This window comes from Pholis gunnellus (assembly GCF_910591455.1).
Source record: "Pholis gunnellus genome assembly, chromosome: 1".
In the NCBI taxonomy this organism is placed as follows: domain Eukaryota; kingdom Metazoa; phylum Chordata; class Actinopteri; order Perciformes; family Pholidae; genus Pholis; species Pholis gunnellus.
This window is the reverse complement of record NC_136528.1, coordinates 20,144,351-20,164,340: the sequence shown is the minus strand read 5'-3', so window position 1 is coordinate 20,164,340 and position 19,990 is coordinate 20,144,351. Positions and strand designations below refer to the sequence as shown.

Sequence of the window (19,990 nt, the reverse complement as noted above, 5' to 3'; positions counted from 1 at the left end):
TATTTTTATGTTCTTTTTTAACTTAACTTTGTTACACTTGGCGGTGAAACCAAAGACCATTTTGCACAAAGTGCACAAATATCACTAACTAGTTGGGAGGAGCTTAATTTGGGTCTCAGGACCCTGAAACTGAAGCAGCTAAATGGAATTCAGCCATAATCACTTTATCACTCACACCTGTACTCTAACTATATGTCAATATGTCTTCCATGAAAATGAGGTACTCTTTAACTTATTCAAATTGAGCTCTTCACAGATCCCCGCTCACCCTCTGAAACTGCAGTACACACAATATGGTGAAGGTTTGATTCCCAGAGGCCCATCATGCTATGTTAATAGCCTGTTAATTTATTAGATGGTTGATACAAGCAGCTACATGTCTGCTAGTTGCCAATATAATTTATTTTTTATTTAGTCCAATACAGATTATATGATCGATTAATTGCGAGCTTTATTTTTTCCCTACTTATTACAGTATTATAACAATCCACCGTGTGCTAAGTGTGATATAAGAAATCAAGTCATTGATGCAAAAATCTATTAAACCTAATAATGAGCATATAGCACTAATATTCTAATTACACCCGATGACCTGTGTGACATCTTTTGTTACACCACATCCCCGAACCAAGAAAACAAACTAGATTTTTATTTGACTTTTTATTTGCTTGATCATTTTCGCCAACCCAAAGACAAGAATACACAGCATAAATTGAAAATATCCCATTTAATAGTTTACAACTTCTCATCTTTAATCATCATTTCAGTCTGACATTCACACTCACGTTGAAGCTATGGAACTGGGATTCAGTTCAACATGTCAAACTTGACTGGAAAAAGTGAACCTCATGCCTCCACCCTCCCCCCAACACATCAGACACCATATTGTTTTACAGTCAGGACAGGCCTTGGGGTTACAAACAGTTTTTGTTTTCCAAATACAATGGATGCATTTTAGATTCAACAGGGAACGTGAACATGGGTGGCAATTCAGATGCTCTTCCAAGCCCTTGACACACTGAATTCACCCAAACAAATTAAAAAAATAATCATATTATCCAAATCAAATGAACCCAAATGAAGGATGTGCACTTTCACCACTCTAAAAAACATTAACAATATTGTGAGCACTATCTGAACAACCTCCTATAGTACATATTAGTACTGACCCATGACAGTGGTGTGACGGAGCTTAATTTAACTTTTCTTGCATTTCAAAAAGAGTCTCAGGTCAAGAGTAGAAATGACATTATTTACACTGGTTTTCACATGCAGCTCAGAAGCTGAAAGATTAATTTGCAGCCAAAAATCATGTCCTATAGATAAGACATGTAACGCCAACACGCTCCTTCAAGCATGATTATTTTCTTTCTGTCTCACAATCTCTCACACACACACACACACACACAATCTCTCTCACAAACTCACAAACACACACACACACACACACACACACACACACACACACAAATATAACCTCACACCCTAATATCACCTCAAAACGCTGATCACACCGCTGATGGGTATTTGTTTGTTTGTTTTCTTCCTTTTTAAGTTAGTGTCCAAAGCACTGTTAGGTTCATTTCCAACATTTAAACCTTTATGAATTTACGGTATAATTGAAAGAACTGATCAGATGTGATTAACAAGGGTACATACTGGTTGAATAAAACGATACAAACACCACCAACAAAAACGTTGCAGGAATTGATGTATGATGCTTCCTTTCCCATCCCGTCAGCCTTCCATTTTGCACAGCTCCCCCTTGTGGTCATTATCTTGTAGCACAGGCTTGTCCCAGGTTTGTTTTGGGGCTGGTAAAGCAGCAATCCATAATGACAAAAAAAAAGGTCTGAACAGAAAAGAAAAAAATGCTGTCTTCCTTCCTCAAATCCTGCCGTGATTGACTGCCATGTAAAGTTGAATTTAAAACAGTGAGGGCTCAGATGACATGATGTGTTACAGCCCCGCCTTTTGTATCAGTGACTGCAAAGAGAAACTGAAAGCTGTGCCGTGCAGAGGCAAATTAGGTCAACAATAAAGGGACGAAAAGGAAAGGAAGCCAAAAAAAAGAAGCCTTGTAATGTTCAGATCCAGGGAAGGACACGGCTGCTCATACATACATATCTGGAACCACTTAGCACAGTAATATGTCTATCAGCTCTAGACAAAACTCTATTACAATTTAAACCTACTGGCCATACTGGGAAAATGAACAAAATGAGTGTGGCACTTGCTTGCTTGAGACATAATGCCTTTAAGAAGGTGCTACATGGCAGCAAAAAGGTAACAGGCAACCGTGAGAGCCAACACGCCAAGACCACAGGGCATCATTTCAAGAATCAATTTGTAGGTTGAAAGGAGTTTAATAGTTTAAATTGTCAAGTGTGCAGAAAGCTAAACCAAACGAGGCCAGGAAGCTGCTCCTCTCCGAAGGAGGGCGTGGATACACGAGGCATTTAAGGGGGTTAGGGAAGCAGACGAAGCAAGGAGCCACTTCTGCAGTTGTGCAGCACTGTGCTTAGGTTTCTCAGTAGTTCATCATTCAGACATCTGTTAAGAGAGATCCAACCCTTATTCCAACATCCAAAAGGAACCCCGACCAGTAGCCTACCATCTTTGTAAAAGTAAAGATGACACATCCGATAATGAATGAAGTAGGAAGAATGGTAAATCAAATGCAGCTCAATTGCATCCTTTTAGGGTTCTTTTTTTTGTACATATAAGCATACAATTATACTTCCTAGCTAATCTTTTTAGTCTTCATGTGGGTTTTATTTAATTTGATCAGCTTTTGTTTGTTTTACAACTATATACAATGTACAGGCAGCAGATCATATATCTTTTACAATGAGTGAGTGATGATACAGGGAAGTCTTTCTAGGCTGATGTTGACTAGATCTATTTAGACAATATACATCGTGAATAATTGGAATTCTTTTAGAAAATGGTATCTAAAAAAATGATGAAAGATAGTACAAGAGACAAAATTGTAAAAGCCCTCAATATGTACAGAAAAAAAGCCAATATAGCATTTGTCAACAGAAAAAAAAAGTTAAACCGCAATAATTTCCTCCATATACACATATAGCTCAAAAATATTTCCAAAGCTAATAGTCTCTCTGATTTGGTCACAGAAGTTAGAAGACAGTGAAGTATAGTGAAAAGAAAACAGCCTGATTGAACATCCGAGGATCTCAACACGGCAGCGCAGGGCCGCTAAGCTCGTTAAGTAATGAGATGTACAGACTACCGTTAGTTTCTCTCTAAGTAGATGCTCCCCTTGATTGCAATTAATGACGAAACAAAGCTGTCACTCTACTGCAACTCAAAGTGAACAGAAAGACAGAACATCGTGAGGTATTAAGGTTACTGCCCCCGACAGCATGGTCAGAATTCGGATTTGGAGAAGCCGAGAAATCATACAGTCACCACAAGTCCCAGTACCTCAGCAAGTGATCCCAACTCACACTTCAACGTTTGTGGGCGTCCTAATGATATTTCACTTCAGTGGAACATTCAGACTGTTTGAAAACACTTGAGACCTTGTAGCCGGCCTATGAAAAGTCTACTAGCTGCCTTCAAGTTTGAGATTTGCTTGTTTTAGGACTAAAGCATTCTTAATGGAAAGTCTGCCACACAATATAGGGAAAGAAATATTTTGTCGCTATAATTTATGTTTCTCTCAAAACAAAGACAAAAAGACATGTGGACATCCAGGTAGGCCGGTATTAATGGATGACTGACTGTTAACTTATGAGATACAGAAGTGAACAAGATAAAGTTATTAAATTAAGTGATTTACAGCTTTAGATCCATCAAGACCATTTCCCTCAGATTAAAAAAAACAAAAAAACCAATGAGCACACAAGCAGACTTACAAACGAAGCTCATACAGAACTCAATAGTTCAGGGGCTTTTATCCAGCCAAGTCAGAAAGGCACATCACTTTGAGATCAGGCATAAATAATTAAGTCAAATTACTGCAGAAATCAAACAAACGTTCACAAAAATAGTGCCAGTAAGATGAGTGTCCCCATCACAGAGACAGCCATGAGAAAGAAGACTTGAAGGGGAGGGAAAAAAAAAAGCATTCAGTGCATGTAACTACATTCATAACAAGCTTCATTTACATGTATGTGCATGGTGACCAAGTTCATCCAGGTTAAACAAATCTGAAATGTATCTAAATTGCGAGCTAGACTGTGATGACACGGATGCAGGAAAAGTTTAAAACGCAGATCTCCAACACAAATGCATTCGGCTTATATTGATATAAATGTTGGGCCTGGATTTCATTCATCCTAATGAATGCACCTCCCCAAACTACGCCGAGCAAGTAACCGTTGGATTTATTATACAGATCGAAAACTAAAAGCAACGATGAGATGATTTGAGGAGAGCTGTGTGTGGGGACGTCTGGGCACATTATCTGAAACCAAACCGGGCATCTTGGATGTTGTAAAGCTCTTATCAGTGTCAAAACAAATGTAGACTACTTCCTGATACAAACAGAGGAGTGAGAGGCCTACAACCAGAGCTTGAATAAAAGGTGCAATTGTGATCCTACAAAATGCTCAAACATGCTTTAAGGAAATTTATGTAATTCAAAATGAATACAACTATCTGACAAATGATATCACCAAGGATGTGTGGAGGGTCAAAGGTTACCAAGACGTTTACAACTGCACTGGTTCATATACAAACCTGAATGAAAAGCCAATCATTAATATCAATGGAGCAAAGTGTTTCAATTGCATTTTAGCTTAATTTTAAATGAAAATAAGACTATGGTTACTGCAGTGCTCATGGTGGGCAACACTGTTCCTCTACAGTGACTCGGGATGTGAAGTGTGCCACAGGAAATGGGGTGCATGTGTGCTTTTGTGGGTCGTGATGGTGCCGAGCGAGGGTTTATGTGGAAAACAGAACTACTACACTAAAGACACGATGGAAACCAATTGAGAAAGAAAGAAAAAAAGAAAGAAAGTTCATTGATTGATATGTTTTCCCAATTATTCTGGTGATGTCAATAGTCAACAGGGTCTTCGTAACATCTGTATTTTTCTCCTGTGTTAGATGCTCTGCTGCTTCCCAACTCGAGGGCAGCGGGGCTGCAGTGACGTCACGGGGGAAGGGGGGGGATCCATAGGAAGAGAGGAGGGAGGTGAAAGGAGAATCGTTTTCATAGTTCCCTTGGTCGGGGCTTTTAAGAGCGACAGGAGCAGCTCATCACTGCCAGGACTGAGGAGGGAAGTTATTCACCTCAGCCAGGTCTTGCACAGGCGAGCCTTTGAGGGTGTACGTCAGCTTGATCCTCATTCGAAGCTGTTGCTGAAATTTTGTGAGGATGATCATGTTTATAGAAAAAAAAAAAAAAGGACATTCTTGCTTATCATTTGCGACTGTACAGGTCTTAAATGTACGCTTAGTGTGCTTCAAAAAGGACAAAAAGAAATAAAACACAATTTGTGAAGGACAAACTCACCTTCTGTGGGTTGAGGACTCTGATGACCTGCGTGACGGTTCCCTGGTTGAGTGCTGGGACAACATTACTGCTGGGGGAGAGGAGCTGCAGCTGGAATGTCTGACAAACAGATGGGGGAAACAACGGTATATGAATGTTTGGTGATGCCCGTTGAGAGTTGGGGTCAAAATACGGATGCTTACATTGATCACACACTGACCACAACTGATGGAACTTCAGATCAAATCAAACAGAGAATGTGATCGTAAAACAGGCAATGCAGAATAACCAACGTCACTCAATCTGTGTTTGTTGCCTGATCCATCATGGCCGCCAGATCTCCCTGATAAACACCTCTATAGCTGATCTGTCCCTCTAGTTGTTGAACTTATAATAGAGTGAGGCAAAAGCATCTTTCTTAGGACTGCCTGGTGTATACTGGCAGCAAGTTACTTAAATCATACTGAAAGAGTATTTTACGAATGTTTTGTTTTATACTTTCCTGTCCTGTTTAAGACATAATAGACACATACATCATAGACACAATATCATGTAAATTCTAGACATCAGAAACAACAGATTGTGGTGGCACTTTACATGTGCTACTCTCGTGAGGTCGGATAGACTTGCAATAAATATAACTTCTAAAATCTGTAACTATTAGTAGAGATAAATACATCATTTTTGGGTAGTTGAACGGAATTTCGAGAATAACACGGGGAACAAACAAGAGACGAAAAGTGGTGGCTTTTACCCAAAAGTCAAAGTAGTCCTAAAATAAAATATAACTTACAGAACTAGTTAAAGCTTCCTAATACAGTTGAAAATAGCATACCAAAGACATTTAAATTGTATTAATGAATAATTTCAACTAGTAAAAGACTAGTTTTCAGATCCAAAATGTATATTTGTAGGTTCGGCATACATGATGTACACATTAGTGCCATTGCACGTTGTGAACTGAAGAACATTCCCATTGTAATACGACACAGGAAACTCAGCAGTCATGAACACCATTATGCATTAAAACATACCACGTAATATCATTGTGAGATTGTGCCTGCTTACCTTTGGTACTGCAGCCTGAAAAACAAAGTCTGTCATATCTGCCTCTGTTGAGTTGGAAGCATGGATGGTGATGACGGCGATGTTTGGATTGGGATTAGCTCTCTCAAACGTGAAGTCTATTTTCAGCCCGTTCTTGTTGTATGCAGTCATAGGAGGAATAGCTACATAGAGATTTCAGAGGAACAAACCAGCCAAAGATTTAGAGACACGATTACGGATATTTCATTGGACGATACTTGGAGGTGGGTGGTCAAGGGGAGCAACAGACTCTCACCTGTAGCTGCAATGTCATTAAACAGGGGCTGTGAGGAAAGGCCATCCAGAAGGAAAGAGGGTTGGGAAGAGGGCACAGAGGGAGCAGGAGCCGGGACGCCTGGAAAGAGGCGACAGCAACACACAAGGGCTTCTGTTCACTTTCTTTATACCAAAACCAGACCGTGTCAGCAGTACGTTAGTACTGAACAGGAGCAGGCACAGGGTGGGCACTACATTCACACTGGGGGAGAACACAAGTCTAGTCCAGGTCCTAGAGAGCATTTAGGAGAGCATCCTACCACTTAGCGAGAGGTCACCCAGCAGATCAAGCAGCTCTCCTCCAGCTGAGGCAGGCTTGGTGGGCATCGTGGTCTGGATTACTGGCACCACGTCATTACCACTTAGCAGGTCTAATAAATCATTAGCCTGGGGAACAAGGACAACATGTGGACATGATCAAACACCTGCAATATCTATGTATACACCATATTAAAAAACAATTATCCTACAACAATAAAATAATTATTAGGGCTGTCCACAAATCGGTCATTTCTGTCTTTGGCTTTTGTGCGATTCTTCATGGAGAAACTTAAGTTTACAAAATCTTAGTGTTAGTCAACTACAAATGTATCTGGTCAAAAACCGCCCTAATAATTATTCATTATCAAGAGACATTAATTCATAATTTTCAAATTCTTTAACCATTAAAAAAAAAACGATAGTCAAAAAACAACAAAGTTTGGTAAAGTCAACCTTTTTTTTTGCACAAAAATATTACAGCACAGGGTACAACAAAGTATTCTGTTAACTGTTTATTTAGTGACTCAAATCCATATTTGCATGGTGTTAAATTTGTTCATAAAGTAATCTCTCACCTGGTTGGTTGGCTGGGTGACGGGTGGTGGATGTTTTGATTCTACAACGGAGAGCTCTGTCTCCCCATTTGTCTGAACAATCTCTGTGGGGCCATTGGAAGCACTTTTCTCCATAATGGGCATTCGCTCGAGGAGAGCTGGCCTAAAGTCAAAGAACAGGAAAGCAATAAGGAGGGAGACAAAAGACGCACCAAACACAACCACCGTATCTACAAACGGGTACAAAGCAGTTGTGATTATTTGATGTGTAATGCAGTTTCACCTCATGTGGTCGTATTTCTTGAACAGCGCGTTGTACTCCACCGCTCTCTGCTGAAGCTCCACGTCGATGCTGCTGCCATATATCGAAACCACCTTCTTGATTCGGCTGAAACAAAAAAAATTAAATTTGACAGGTTAGAAAAGGGGAAACGTTATCACCTTAGCACTCAAAGGATTTGCAAAGCTTCAAAGTAAAGGATGAATGTAATGTAATGTACTCACTTCACACTGCTGAAGCGAGTGGACAGCTTCATGATGGCAGTAAGGGAATAACCCCGAGTCACAGGTGTGGACAGGTTGGACACCAGGAGGCCTTCCAGCACGTCCAGAACTTCATCCTCAGTCACCTTAAATCAAAAGGAAGAGAAGAAAAACACAACATCTGATGATCTGGTGTTTCTCTCGGGTTTGAGGTTTGTGCACACTGACTGGGCTTCTTCAAGGTGTACCTGGATGGGCTCCTCCTCCTCACACTGTCCAGATACTAGCAGGTCCCCGTACTCTCCTATGCACCAGGACGCCACCTGCACTAGAGGTTGCTACAGAAAACAGAGAAACACAAGTCCATTCTGGTGCATTCTTAAGCTAGTATGACTGTATGCTTCAAAGACAGAGATGTCCCAAATCCAGACCAGAACTGCTCTGACCTGTGAGATGTCATCAAGCAGTGCTTTGTAAAGTCTCTGGACCGTATAGGCATGCATCTCCACACTGTTGGTGATGAGCTGGATGAGGTTGGGAACTGAATCGTCTCGCACATAGCTCCCTGCCTGTAAGGGTGAGCACAGACGTCAATGACAAAGACAAACAAGTGTTTCTTTGTTTCCAACCAACAATCAAAGAAATGAGAGGCACTGAAGTGTGTTTGTAATATACATACCGTTGTCAGGACTCTCATAATGGTGTCTATGTGCCATCTTTTCGAAGGGGCATACCTGCAACATGATACATTGATTAGTCCAAATCCTGAACATGCCAAGTTATCTAAACTCTACACAGTGAGGAGACAAATGCTGTCAGAAAATAAATGGTATCAACATGGTCTGTCAGACGATGGATCACTCATTGTATCATCATTTCAGTGTTAGCCGTCCTCTGTCCACTACAGTACCACACATTTTAGCTTGATGTTTATTTCTTCTTCACAGGCATAACTCATATTTAGATACTAAATGTGTATATACTGATATTTAGTCTGCATTTATCGAATTCATACAGATGATTACTTCTGTCAGGTTCTAGCAACCTGGACCTGGAAGAAAGGAAAGTTAATAGCTGAAAATCTCTTTTAAAACCGCACCCATGATGAAGTCACTATCTAATAGATCTAATTATAACAAAGCAGCTGAGCATAGATGTGATATGAAGTGAAGTCTGTGTGTCAGTGCCATACTTCTCCGCAGCTAGAAAGACTCCTGATGCACAGTCTGCTTTGAATTCGGGGTCACATGAGTCCAGGAAGTAGAGCAGCTCCTTCATCATGCCTCTGATGTTGTTGCCGTTCACCAGGGCGAAGCTCAGTTCCATTGCACGTCTACACAACAATGAAAAGTAGCCAAAAGGTCAGAAACAACGTGGCTACATAGCAAGAACGGATAGTTTGGGTGTTATCCATAGTCAGTGTAATGCACTTGTGAATCACCTCTTGATGGACACATCCAGGTCTTTCAAACAGTCCACAATGGTGCTCCGATGCCTCTGCACTGCATTGTGGTCCGTCTGTACAGTCTTTAGTAGAGATGTCAATGCCACGTATCTGAAATGGTGAGTTAAATTAAAAAGATATCATAAGGAATGAATAACAGCATTTGAGATGACTCAATGCAGACAAGAAAAGTACAATAAGCTAATTAGTTACCTTATATTTTTGTCATTGTTTAGAAGGAAGCGACCGAGTATGTTAATGGCCAAAACCTGTGAGATAAAAAGAAAATTTAGCCGCGAAGAAAAATGCTCAAACAAAGAGTTCCTTTAAATCAAATGAACTCACCCTCAGTCCACTTTCAGACTTGATGTCCATTATAGTCAGCACAGTCTCGTAGAGAATTGCATTGCCTACATTTTTACTCGTCTCTGTGTTCGTTGCAACCTGTAAGTACAAATACGATGCATTTATTAATATAACACTCAACCTGAGAAGATTTAGCCGAAAACCACTGATCAAGTTCATTTCTAACCTGTGCAAGAATGTCATTCATTGCTTCACTGGAGTCATCGTCACTCTTGCCTAAAATTCGCAGTAGTCTCAATATCCGCACCTAAGGAAAGAAAGAAACAGTCCGGTCAGATCACTTGACATGTGTGATGCGCCTCATTCACTCCCACAGCTGAATTCTGATTTCTCTTGTCCCACTGTTCAACACTTCACTCGTTTGTAATTCTGACTGTAAACTTTCTGTTTCATAAAAATGTATGTACATTTAAATTTAAATATTCCTTTCATTCTCTTTAATACGTTTGTCCTAATGAAGTTATCTAAACTCTACACAGTGAGGAGACAAATGCTGTCAGAAAATAAATGGTATCAACATGGTCTGTCAGACGATGGATCACTCATTGTATCATCATTCAGCATTTCAGTGTTCAACACTTCACTCGTTTGCAATTCTGACTGTGAACTTCCAGTTGATGCCGTGCTCACATCACAAGTTCTGATCATTGGTTGCTCATCACGCCAGATAGAGGTTTACCTGCAGGAAAGGGTCGCTTATGCCGGACACATCATGCTCAGGAGAGTATCCAGACATGATTAGGTTCTTCAGGATTCTCACCAACTGAGGGACCAGCTACAAAAAGACCAACAACAGAACAGAAAAGGAGACGTGTCACAGTATTTTGAGTAGATCTCTCAAATGTTCTACTTTTCCTCTTTAACATTGATATCACGTTCGTCATTAACTGTTAAAGTTAGTAATTTGTCATCGACAGTGGCAGCCAGCCAAACTCATACCAAAAGCAAAAGGGCTGGGATTTTCTCTTTTTGAGGTCGAGTAAAATGGTTGATAGGTGATTGAGTAGCCAAAGTTGTGAAATCAAAACCATAACTCGTACAAATATATTGGGTTAGAACATCTGGCTTTGAGAGAAAAAGAAAATCTGCATACACACGTCTGTAAGCTCTGAGTGACACTAAATACACATATGTAGATTTAAAACTAGAGTTTAATTCAATACTAAGACAAAAATTGAATTGTATTAAGATAGGAAACTTATGGTCTTGCCGCAATAATCAATTTTCTCATATATGTAATATCAATTTCTCAATGGCTTAAGAAAAAAGTTATCAAAATGTAGAATTATAGAAACACTACAACACTTTGGGAAACAGCATGCTGTCTTATCCAGCATGAAATTAGAAGATTAGGCATCAATTCATCTCTTTGCATCCAGAACATAGATAAGTGTAGGATGCGTTAGGCCTAAAAAACACAAAGACTGGCTTGTAAATAAAACAGGTTTGAAGTTGTTTGCGACTTTCTGCCACACTGAACATGTTTGAGACCAGCTCCCTTTACAGGATAAATAATAATAAATCGTCTCCTCTGCTGTGGGTATGATGACAAACAAGCAACCCAAAATGCCAGAATGGGGCACTAAGACAGTAACTGACATGACAAATAAGCTCCCCTCCAACAGTGACACAGACACAGTGGAAATCATCCGTTCCCGGTGACAACACCTGTGGCAATTAATGTGAACACACCCACCAACTGCTTTTAAATAAAAGCGTGATCAAATGAGTTGCACATTAGGCAAAAATTACACTCACAACAATAGTGAGAGATGTGTCTGACAAATGGACCATAAGATCATTTCATCATTTTCAAAAACACGGACATTGTAATGATCACTGTACAAGTTAAGCAAATTAAAATTTGAAATTAAAACACAACATGACATTACTCAACATCACGTCTGAGGTGAGTGTGAGGCGTGATTACTATTTACAGCATGCACCAGCTATGAGATCAGAATGTACTCTTACCTTCTCATTCTAACACAATGCAGGAATTGTAACAAAGACAAATGACAGAAAAAATATGAGGTAGATGTTAGGGAGGGGAAACTGGAAATCATTCACTTTCAGAAAGCTTAAAAATAATGTTTAGATCATGAGCATGAGGGGCGGTGCTTCTGGCACAGTTTTACACCTGGAGGAGAAGAGGTACAGCAGCAGTTGAAACACAAGAGGAAAAGACAGCGGTAGGAGATAAAAGACTTGAGACATACTTTGAATGTAGAGCAAACCTGTCGCCTCAAAAGTTTAACATGTTTGTCTAAGCTTAGCTCTACCAAAAAGGAAATGTTGTACGCAAAAGGAGAATGAAATGTGACGTGAGCTTAAGACAAATGCGTAAGCAACTACAGCGAGGTCCTCTGGGTAAGAGAATGTGTCGTTACCTTTCTGAAGTGGGACAGCATGTCAGGACTTCTTTCACACATCTCAGTGAGGAGGACAACTGATGTATGGAGAACACCTGGGGAAATAGAAAAAGGAAAAGGTTACATTCATATTTTGACATGAGAGTTGCTGGGCATCCAGACCTCAAAGCACAAGTGACTATGCAAGTGGTAAGTATTTTAGATACAAATTATACAATAAAAATTCAGGAGGGCCGGTTTGAATAGTAGATCCAGGAGTTTGAATGCACATCATGACCGCAGGAGTGTGCGCTTGTATTGCATTTGATTGGAGACCCTTCAGTTTGGCAAAGAAATATGATGGACTAGCATACATATGATTAACTGCGGGGGAACATCAGGGGACAGCATCATAAATCTCTAAGAATATCACACGGTCTAATCATTTTCTTGTGACTTCATCCGAATGTTACAAGGTTGAAAACTAATCATGTAAGTGACTGCAGTGGAGAGCAGTGGCGGTGAGCTCTGAGCTGCACAACACAGTCAGAAATATGTCTCATTCTAACGTGTTGGAATTGGAAGTTACTTTTTGACACATTATAAGTAATCAATTCTGTAATTGTTATTTTTACAGGTAAGATAACATTCATATCATCGATTATGTTAGTTGTTTCTGTAAACGTGAATATGCATATATGGTCTAATTACAACATGCATGATTACGAATCCAACATTTCTTTGGATGTTTAAAAATTAGTTTGCGTTAGCAATTCCTGACAAAGCTTAGTGCATATTTGTGTATCTTTTGGCCATGTCACACCATCTTCCATTTAATGTTCGTATTATTAATTGCAGGACAAACAATGATCCAGAAAAATAGCAAACAAAACACATGCATTTTCAAATTGTTTTATCTGAAGCAATCCCTACTGCATTGCCACACGATGTAATTTCGGCACCGTAACGAAAGATCTTTTCCTGCGACATACTGTTCTTATGACAGACTTATTAACTCCACTCTCCTCTGCAAAGCACACCACAAAAAAGGACATGAGCTGACCAGCCTTCACTGAGCAAAGCACTGTGAGTGGCAGGAAGTAGGAAAACCTCTGCATTGATGTAGGAGAGGCACACGTCCCCACGAGGCAGCAACATCCTGACAAACCGTTTACACTTACCGTGGTTTTTCTCGCTCAGCAGGTTTTTTGTGGCTGGAAGGAACATTTCCATAAGTTCTGGAACCTTCCTGATGACATGAACTGCACACAACGCTGCCTGTCAACAGATATTTAGACATAACATTGTAACAATAATGTCACAATGAGGAAAGGGTCCAACATTTAACAACATATTTCGCCATCATTTTCATTCATGAACAGTCAACCACAGATTTTAAAAAGTATCGATCAGGCTTACCTTTTTCCTCAAGTAGGAGTTGGATGTTTTGAGCAGCTTCTCTACCTCACCGGCAAGGTCACGACACATTTCTGAGGAGCCCATGCAACCCAAAGTGCACAAGGCCAGGCCCTGGACGTATTGTGTGCTGTGATTCAAGTCACTGTGTCGGGAGAAGAGAGCTGAATGAGTCATGGACACACAGAAATATAGGTACAACAAACATTTTGGATGATGTTACAGCAGCAGGTAAGGTACATTTGCCTCCACTTACTTCTTAATGCAATTTGTCATGAGTAGGTGGACGTCCTGCCTCTCGTCCAACAGCAGCATAGCTCCCAAATAACCTATTCGTTTGTCGGTGAACTTCTGGGACGCAATCAGCTTCAGGCACTCCAGCTGGAAAGCAAGTCACAGAGGATGTAAACTTTGCAACAATAATGTCACTGGGAATCCAAAAAGCTTCCTCCATTAACCAGTAATCACCAAACATACCTGCCCAAAGTGAGCCGGGTAGCCCAACATGTGCATATAAAGTAGCTTTGCCACATTTCTGCACCGGTACGTGTTGTCTTCCTCTCTGAAGGACGAGCGTATAGCAGCACACTCTTTCTGGATCATCTCACGCTCCTCTGCCTGGGTCCGTGCTGTCCGGATCGTCCGGATCAGCTCCCGCAGTCTGATCGGAGCTGGCATTCTCTAGAAAACAGTAAGAAAGGAAACAGATTGGCACTCATTGCCTCGGGGCTGGCACAAGACGAGACTATAACATAAAAAAGAAAAGAAAAGCTGAACTTCTAATGAAGACAACTTGAGGATAAATACAATGTGTCGCACTGCAGCATCTTATCACTTCTACGCCTAAAATATATAAGCATTGGTTCAAAAATATGGTAGTGGGTATGGAAGAAATTTGACTGCTGACCAGCTGCACTTAATTGTAATAAGTTATGAAGTCATTGCATGTAAACAAGCCTTCATAAGAGTTCTCCTAATAACCAGGTTTCCTATGTGCGTGTAAAACGTACCAACTTAAACTAATAAGGGGAAACCAAAAAGCTAAAAAATGTAATTCTTAGTGTTTCTTAGGAGTAAACTTGACTCCTAAAACACCATCGGCAAAAGATAATGATGAATAACCAAATAGATGAAAATCCCTTTTAGAGCTGCAATGTTTAAATAGTATTAAAAGTGCAGCAGGAAAGGAGAGCGACAGGTGACACTCTATATTCCCCAGAGAAGCTTCAGAGAGCACACATGAATTAAGCCCAAGGACCAGGTTTAAATATTTATGAGTACATGCTGAGTAGCAAGAATAAATTATCTTGTGTTTACATGTACGAACACACCCCAAAAAAATGACCATCACTATGCGTACTTCCTCTTTAAAACAGGCAACATAGGCAAGGTGATTGCATTAATAAAAGCTTGTCACAGAATTTAAAGAATTAAAAGTCGTTAATGGAGCAGGGCGAGACGTTTTTTCTATAATGTAGCTTCATTTAGGTCTTCTCTGGGTTTGTTGTACAACCTCTGTAGCGCTGTCGTTTCTTACCTGTGAAGGTAAACGTTGACATGCGGGTTCTCAACATGTCAATGCTAAATCAAACCGGAAAGTTATTAATGGTGACCCCTCCTCTACTTTGAAAGAGGTACGTTTTGTCTCCCATCTCATGAAGCCTTTATCTGGCAGCATGCAGTACATAATTAAGCTGCTACAGCAACAGAAATGATGGTAATTACTTGTCAAGTAAATCTATTTTCTCCATCTAACTAGTGCTGAAGTGGGCTTTTGGTAGACAGAAACATAAAAGCGCATTTGGACGGAGCAGATACCATAAAACCCCTTTTTGTTTTACTTGTGATAAACTAGTGAATGGGATTATTCTGATACACAACGTTTCTCATGAACAATGGCATTCTGTTAAATGTGAGACTGCATTGAGTACTTTATAAACCCTTGGTTCTCTTATCAAAGATAAAGGATTTCAGTGATCACAAAGCATAATAGATTCTGCTTTTCCCTGATACAAATACTACAGCGCAGAAAAAGTGCTGTGAATTCGACTGACACAGTCTGCCTTGATAATGTATTTTTTATATTTGTTGTGTAGTTGTGAGAGTAATTCTTGCAGCTGGATGTCATGCTAAGCATCAAAGAAACACTTTCATAGGGGAGATCTATCAGCCTGATGATTTCTCCGCTATGATTTTTTTAATGGAAGAATAATATCAAAGACAGCTTTGCATCTCTGTGAAACTGGTAAACATAAACCTGTGTTGTAAGCATTTGTCTTAGAAAATGTTGCAGCCATTGTTCCCACTAGAGCCTAGCCATTACTAAGACTTATGGGAATCTTACTAGGTCCTGAGCTAGCTAATTGCCAGAGAGCCTTACATGGAAAATCAACTCCAGCTCCTGTTCCCACATGACACATACTCCGAAAATTGCTTGAGCAGTTTTAGATTAAGCCGACTGTGCAGAATGAGCTTTAAATTAACCTAACTTCAACGTTAAATGTATCTTACATGAAAAACCTGGCTGCTCCTGACTCTTTTTAGACCAGTGTACTGTGGGGGTTGCAATAAATCTATCTGAATGGGAAAAGCGGAAAAATGCCATACCTTTTCTTGTTGCTAACTTTCACTGCAGAGATTTAATTAAATTATTTGAAACCATGCCAGTCGACTGATGGAAATAAGGATCCAGACATAGAGTGGATGAGGGCATCCTTTGTTGCATACGGTGGTGGTTTGTATAGAGTCTATGAATTCACTGTGATCAAAGAGGGATGGGGAGGGTGCTCGGGCAAGGCCACACTTTAATAAAGCCAGAGATCTACAGTCTGTCTTAACACCATTTAAATTACCTGAGCTGAAGGGGCCGAGTGTTGGGCTCCATAAATCATGACTCCCTTTCCATCGCTGTGCTTATAATCAAATGTTTGCACATGAAAGAAGGTAAATCCAGCCTCTGCTGAGAGCTAATAACAGTTACAGTTCCTCATTCCTGCAATTGCTGTACAACTGCACATTCTTCTACAATCAGAAGACGCATCATATTGTTATCCATAGTTGACATTAGTGTCATGCTGGTACCGTTTCTGGGAAGTGGACTGGTGTATTTAGTTTAAAAGACAAGAATTAAAAGGGAGGAATTGAGCACATCGTAGGTGGATTAGAAAGACCACAGGATGGGTTTATTCAACAGTCTCGGGTTCACTCACCAAGGTCAACTTCACTCAACCTTACTACAAAGACAAAAAGCCAACTGTTCAGCGGTATAGCCATATTACAGATTAAGGTGCTGATCACAAAGACGAGTAACTAGAGCCCATACTGATTTTTGTTGGACAAAACGGCTCAGTGTAGCTGGGGATATCTTGCCCAAGTGACAATGACAAAAAGGTCCACGCCCCGCGGCAGAAAGTTGAGGGAATAAATAAGCACTCTGACAAAATCATAGCTTTCTAGACTTCTTCAGAGTGAGTACCCCTAACACCTCAACATTTCTTTAAACCATTAACAATCTGACTAACACTAAGGGTCATTTATCTACGCAATCTCCTGAACACATCTTTCCTGTAGGGGCGTACTTTGTATTGTGAATGTTCAAAACAAGCTTTTGCTCTCATGAGAGTTGGAGAGCATGCCCAGATTAGCTTGCAGAGCCTGACAACAAGCAACAAGCAACAAGCATGCCACACCTCCGTTGTACCACGGGGAGCAGTCGACCTGAAGTATGAGACGTCATACTAGAAGCATTTAGAAATGAAACAGTTTTACATTAGACGATTGAATAACAAGAGGACTTGTGAAAATCAAAAGTACAGATTCAAGATTCACCACTACCTTCTTTTCCAGGAGAGAGTTGCACAGTTAAACTCTACAAAAAGATTATTAGGTGGACACAAGACAAAGAATATACAGAGCCACCACTGGGGAAAAGTATTTTCCCTACCAAATTTGGCAAGCTGTTGTAACGTACACCAGTGTTTCACAGCTCACCCAAATAGAGTTGAAGCCAACTATAAAAATGTCTTCTTGTCAGTATGGAGGGATTGTTCGAAAGTCTGCAAGTGTTCGTTAGCTTGAGAAAAAAACATCCACCCCCCTTTCCTCTTCCTACCAAGGTCCAGCACCACATTTAAGATGGAGACAGCCAAGATCCATCACTGAGCTTGATACTAGCAATTTGGCAGTCACGTGGTTTAATAGCTGAACCAGTAGAGGCTCTGCAGTTGCTCAAAAGATCTCAAACCAAAAACCGAATGCAGCATCAAGGAGTTCAATTGAATAACTAGCTGTTTGCAGAGTAAACAACGGTTCCTGTCCTTTAGCCGAGGCCTCATAGCTCTACTTTCTCATTTTTAACCTAAGCAAATAGTTCGTTATTTGGATGTTAGGTTGCAAACTAGGCTGCAGGTAAATCTCGCAAAGCAACAACGCTGAAAAACAACTAAAGCTATCACCTACAGTACTTTCTCTACCTCTGACTTTGTGAGTATACAGAGAAGAAGTAACAATAAATCAAAAATCTAGGAGCGTAACAATCAGACACTGTGCAAGTCAAATGCGTCATCAAGACAGTGGCGACGGTCACTATAGTAGTACAATGTCAAAAAGTCAAAAAGAGAATTGCAAACAAATCAAATAATGCAAAGAAGTAATCTGTTGAGTCTTTTTGAGAACCTTCAGACAAAACCAGGAGTAACAATAATGCCAGAGTGTATGGGAGACTGATTTGTAGACACAGTAGTGTGAATAGTTTAATTGACCCATGCCCTACTGTGAATAAACCTCGACTTAATTCACCTATCATGCCACAACGATAGTCACTGTGTTGGCATAGTTGAAGGTTAACTTTTAATTAAGGTAATAGCTGTCTTGTTTAAAGCTGGACATTATATACTCTAGTCGTCATGGGATTACACTGAATTATTAAACATCAAAGAACAATTTTGGATTTTGTTGAATCCTGGATATTTCTTGAACTTGGGTCGATATCAGACAACCGTATCCCGTCAAACACTGGGTAATACTAGCTAATATTTAGGAATGGTAAAAAGGGATGTGACAAAAAATGCCCAGGAGTCACTCAAACCTTACGTCACAGTCATTTAATCACTTCCTAGTTAACTTACAGCTTCCTTAACGTTTACCCACAAACTGATTTTATGTAAACTGGTCTTCCTCGGATGACGTATAAGCTTTGTTACACGACGCATGTCTTATTGTTACCCTCTTAATTAAAAGAAGTTGTCAACACCAAGTCACAAACTTGTGAAACAAGGAGTCAACGCTACACTAGCTATCGTTCGCTTTCTGAATATGTAACTGTGACGTTGACTTTTTTCGTTGAAACGTTTACAATTTGTCATATTTAGTAAAGTCTGATGCCAAAACAAAGCTTTGAGGCCAGATGCGTAACGTTACTTAGCCAACACAAATGACACATAGCAAAAGTCTGCTAACAGCAAGCTAACACCAGTATTTCCAGTGAAAGGGGAACATATTAGGTTGACACTACAGCAGCAGCTTCACCTTGGCTGACGTGATTTCGTTAAATGAAGGTTTGTATCCACAGCATTCGACTATGTTGTCGAACTGAGACGATAGGCCATCACAGGCTTGGCATGACACCTGAATCTGATCAGTACATGATGCAGTTCAGGCCTTCTTCAAGCATTTGAATTATCAAGCTAGCGAGTCCTCTGTGGCGTTAGCTAGCTACCTGACCACTCGTTGGCTTCTCTGTTATTTAGTTCGAATACAATCTCAACTGAAAAAAAAAGCAATGGGTACGAAGCTAGCTTGTTAGCTGGCTAGAACGATTTAAAACATAAAGTTGGCATTGCGAGTTGTCACGATTATTAGGACTTATTAGACAGCCACACCACCTAAGTGAGCTTCACATCCCTAGCCCAGCAGGTAGTTAGCCAGGCTAGCTAGTTAGCAAGATAGCTACAGCTATATGACTATGCTAACCATGCTAGCTAAGTTAGCTGCTGACAGGCACAGCCCCGGTGCACTGAGGGCTGCGACTTCCTATGCAGCGCCGCTGTGAGAGTTGTCAATGTAGACACAAACAAACCACACATAGTTACTCACACGTCAAGACGTTTTCGTGTATTTCTTCCGATATATTGATCTTAGAATATACTTACTAGCCGTAAAGATGCCAGAAAATAACTGGAATCGTCTCTATTAGCAATGGAGGGAGGAACACACTAGACATGCAAAATGGTGGCTACTCCAGCCTCAGCACATCTACCGCAGGCGGAGGGTTACACTGACATCTCCC

General features: G+C 40.3%; 1 protein-coding gene across 3 annotated transcripts; it reads right to left on the bottom strand.

Moving 5' to 3' along the window:
• Nucleotides 1-670: 670 nt before the first annotated feature.
• Nucleotides 671-19,952, bottom strand: ap1g1 (adaptor related protein complex 1 subunit gamma 1). Of its 3 annotated transcripts, none has more exons than XM_079166219.1 (23): nucleotides 19,854-19,952; nucleotides 14,182-14,385; nucleotides 13,961-14,085; nucleotides 13,708-13,849; nucleotides 13,470-13,566; nucleotides 12,328-12,404; nucleotides 10,617-10,712; nucleotides 10,104-10,184; nucleotides 9,917-10,015; nucleotides 9,785-9,840; nucleotides 9,569-9,682; nucleotides 9,320-9,460; nucleotides 8,807-8,861; nucleotides 8,574-8,696; nucleotides 8,376-8,465; nucleotides 8,149-8,273; nucleotides 7,928-8,032; nucleotides 7,666-7,807; nucleotides 7,090-7,216; nucleotides 6,810-6,908; nucleotides 6,536-6,696; nucleotides 5,489-5,587; nucleotides 671-5,334 (listed from the first exon to the last, which is right to left on the bottom strand). In XM_079166219.1, the coding sequence occupies exons 2-23, from the start codon at nucleotides 14,380-14,382 to the stop codon at nucleotides 5,233-5,235; spliced, it is 2,457 nt and encodes an 818-aa protein (XP_079022345.1). In that variant the 5' UTR covers nucleotides 14,383-14,385; nucleotides 19,854-19,952; the 3' UTR covers nucleotides 671-5,232. The 3 variants fall into 3 exon arrangements, with proteins under 3 accessions (XP_079022345.1, XP_079022347.1, XP_079022346.1); XM_079166221.1 differs by having other exon boundaries at nucleotides 671-5,328; XM_079166220.1 differs by having other exon boundaries at nucleotides 19,798-19,861.
• Between the last annotated feature and the right edge of the window lie 38 nt (nucleotides 19,953-19,990).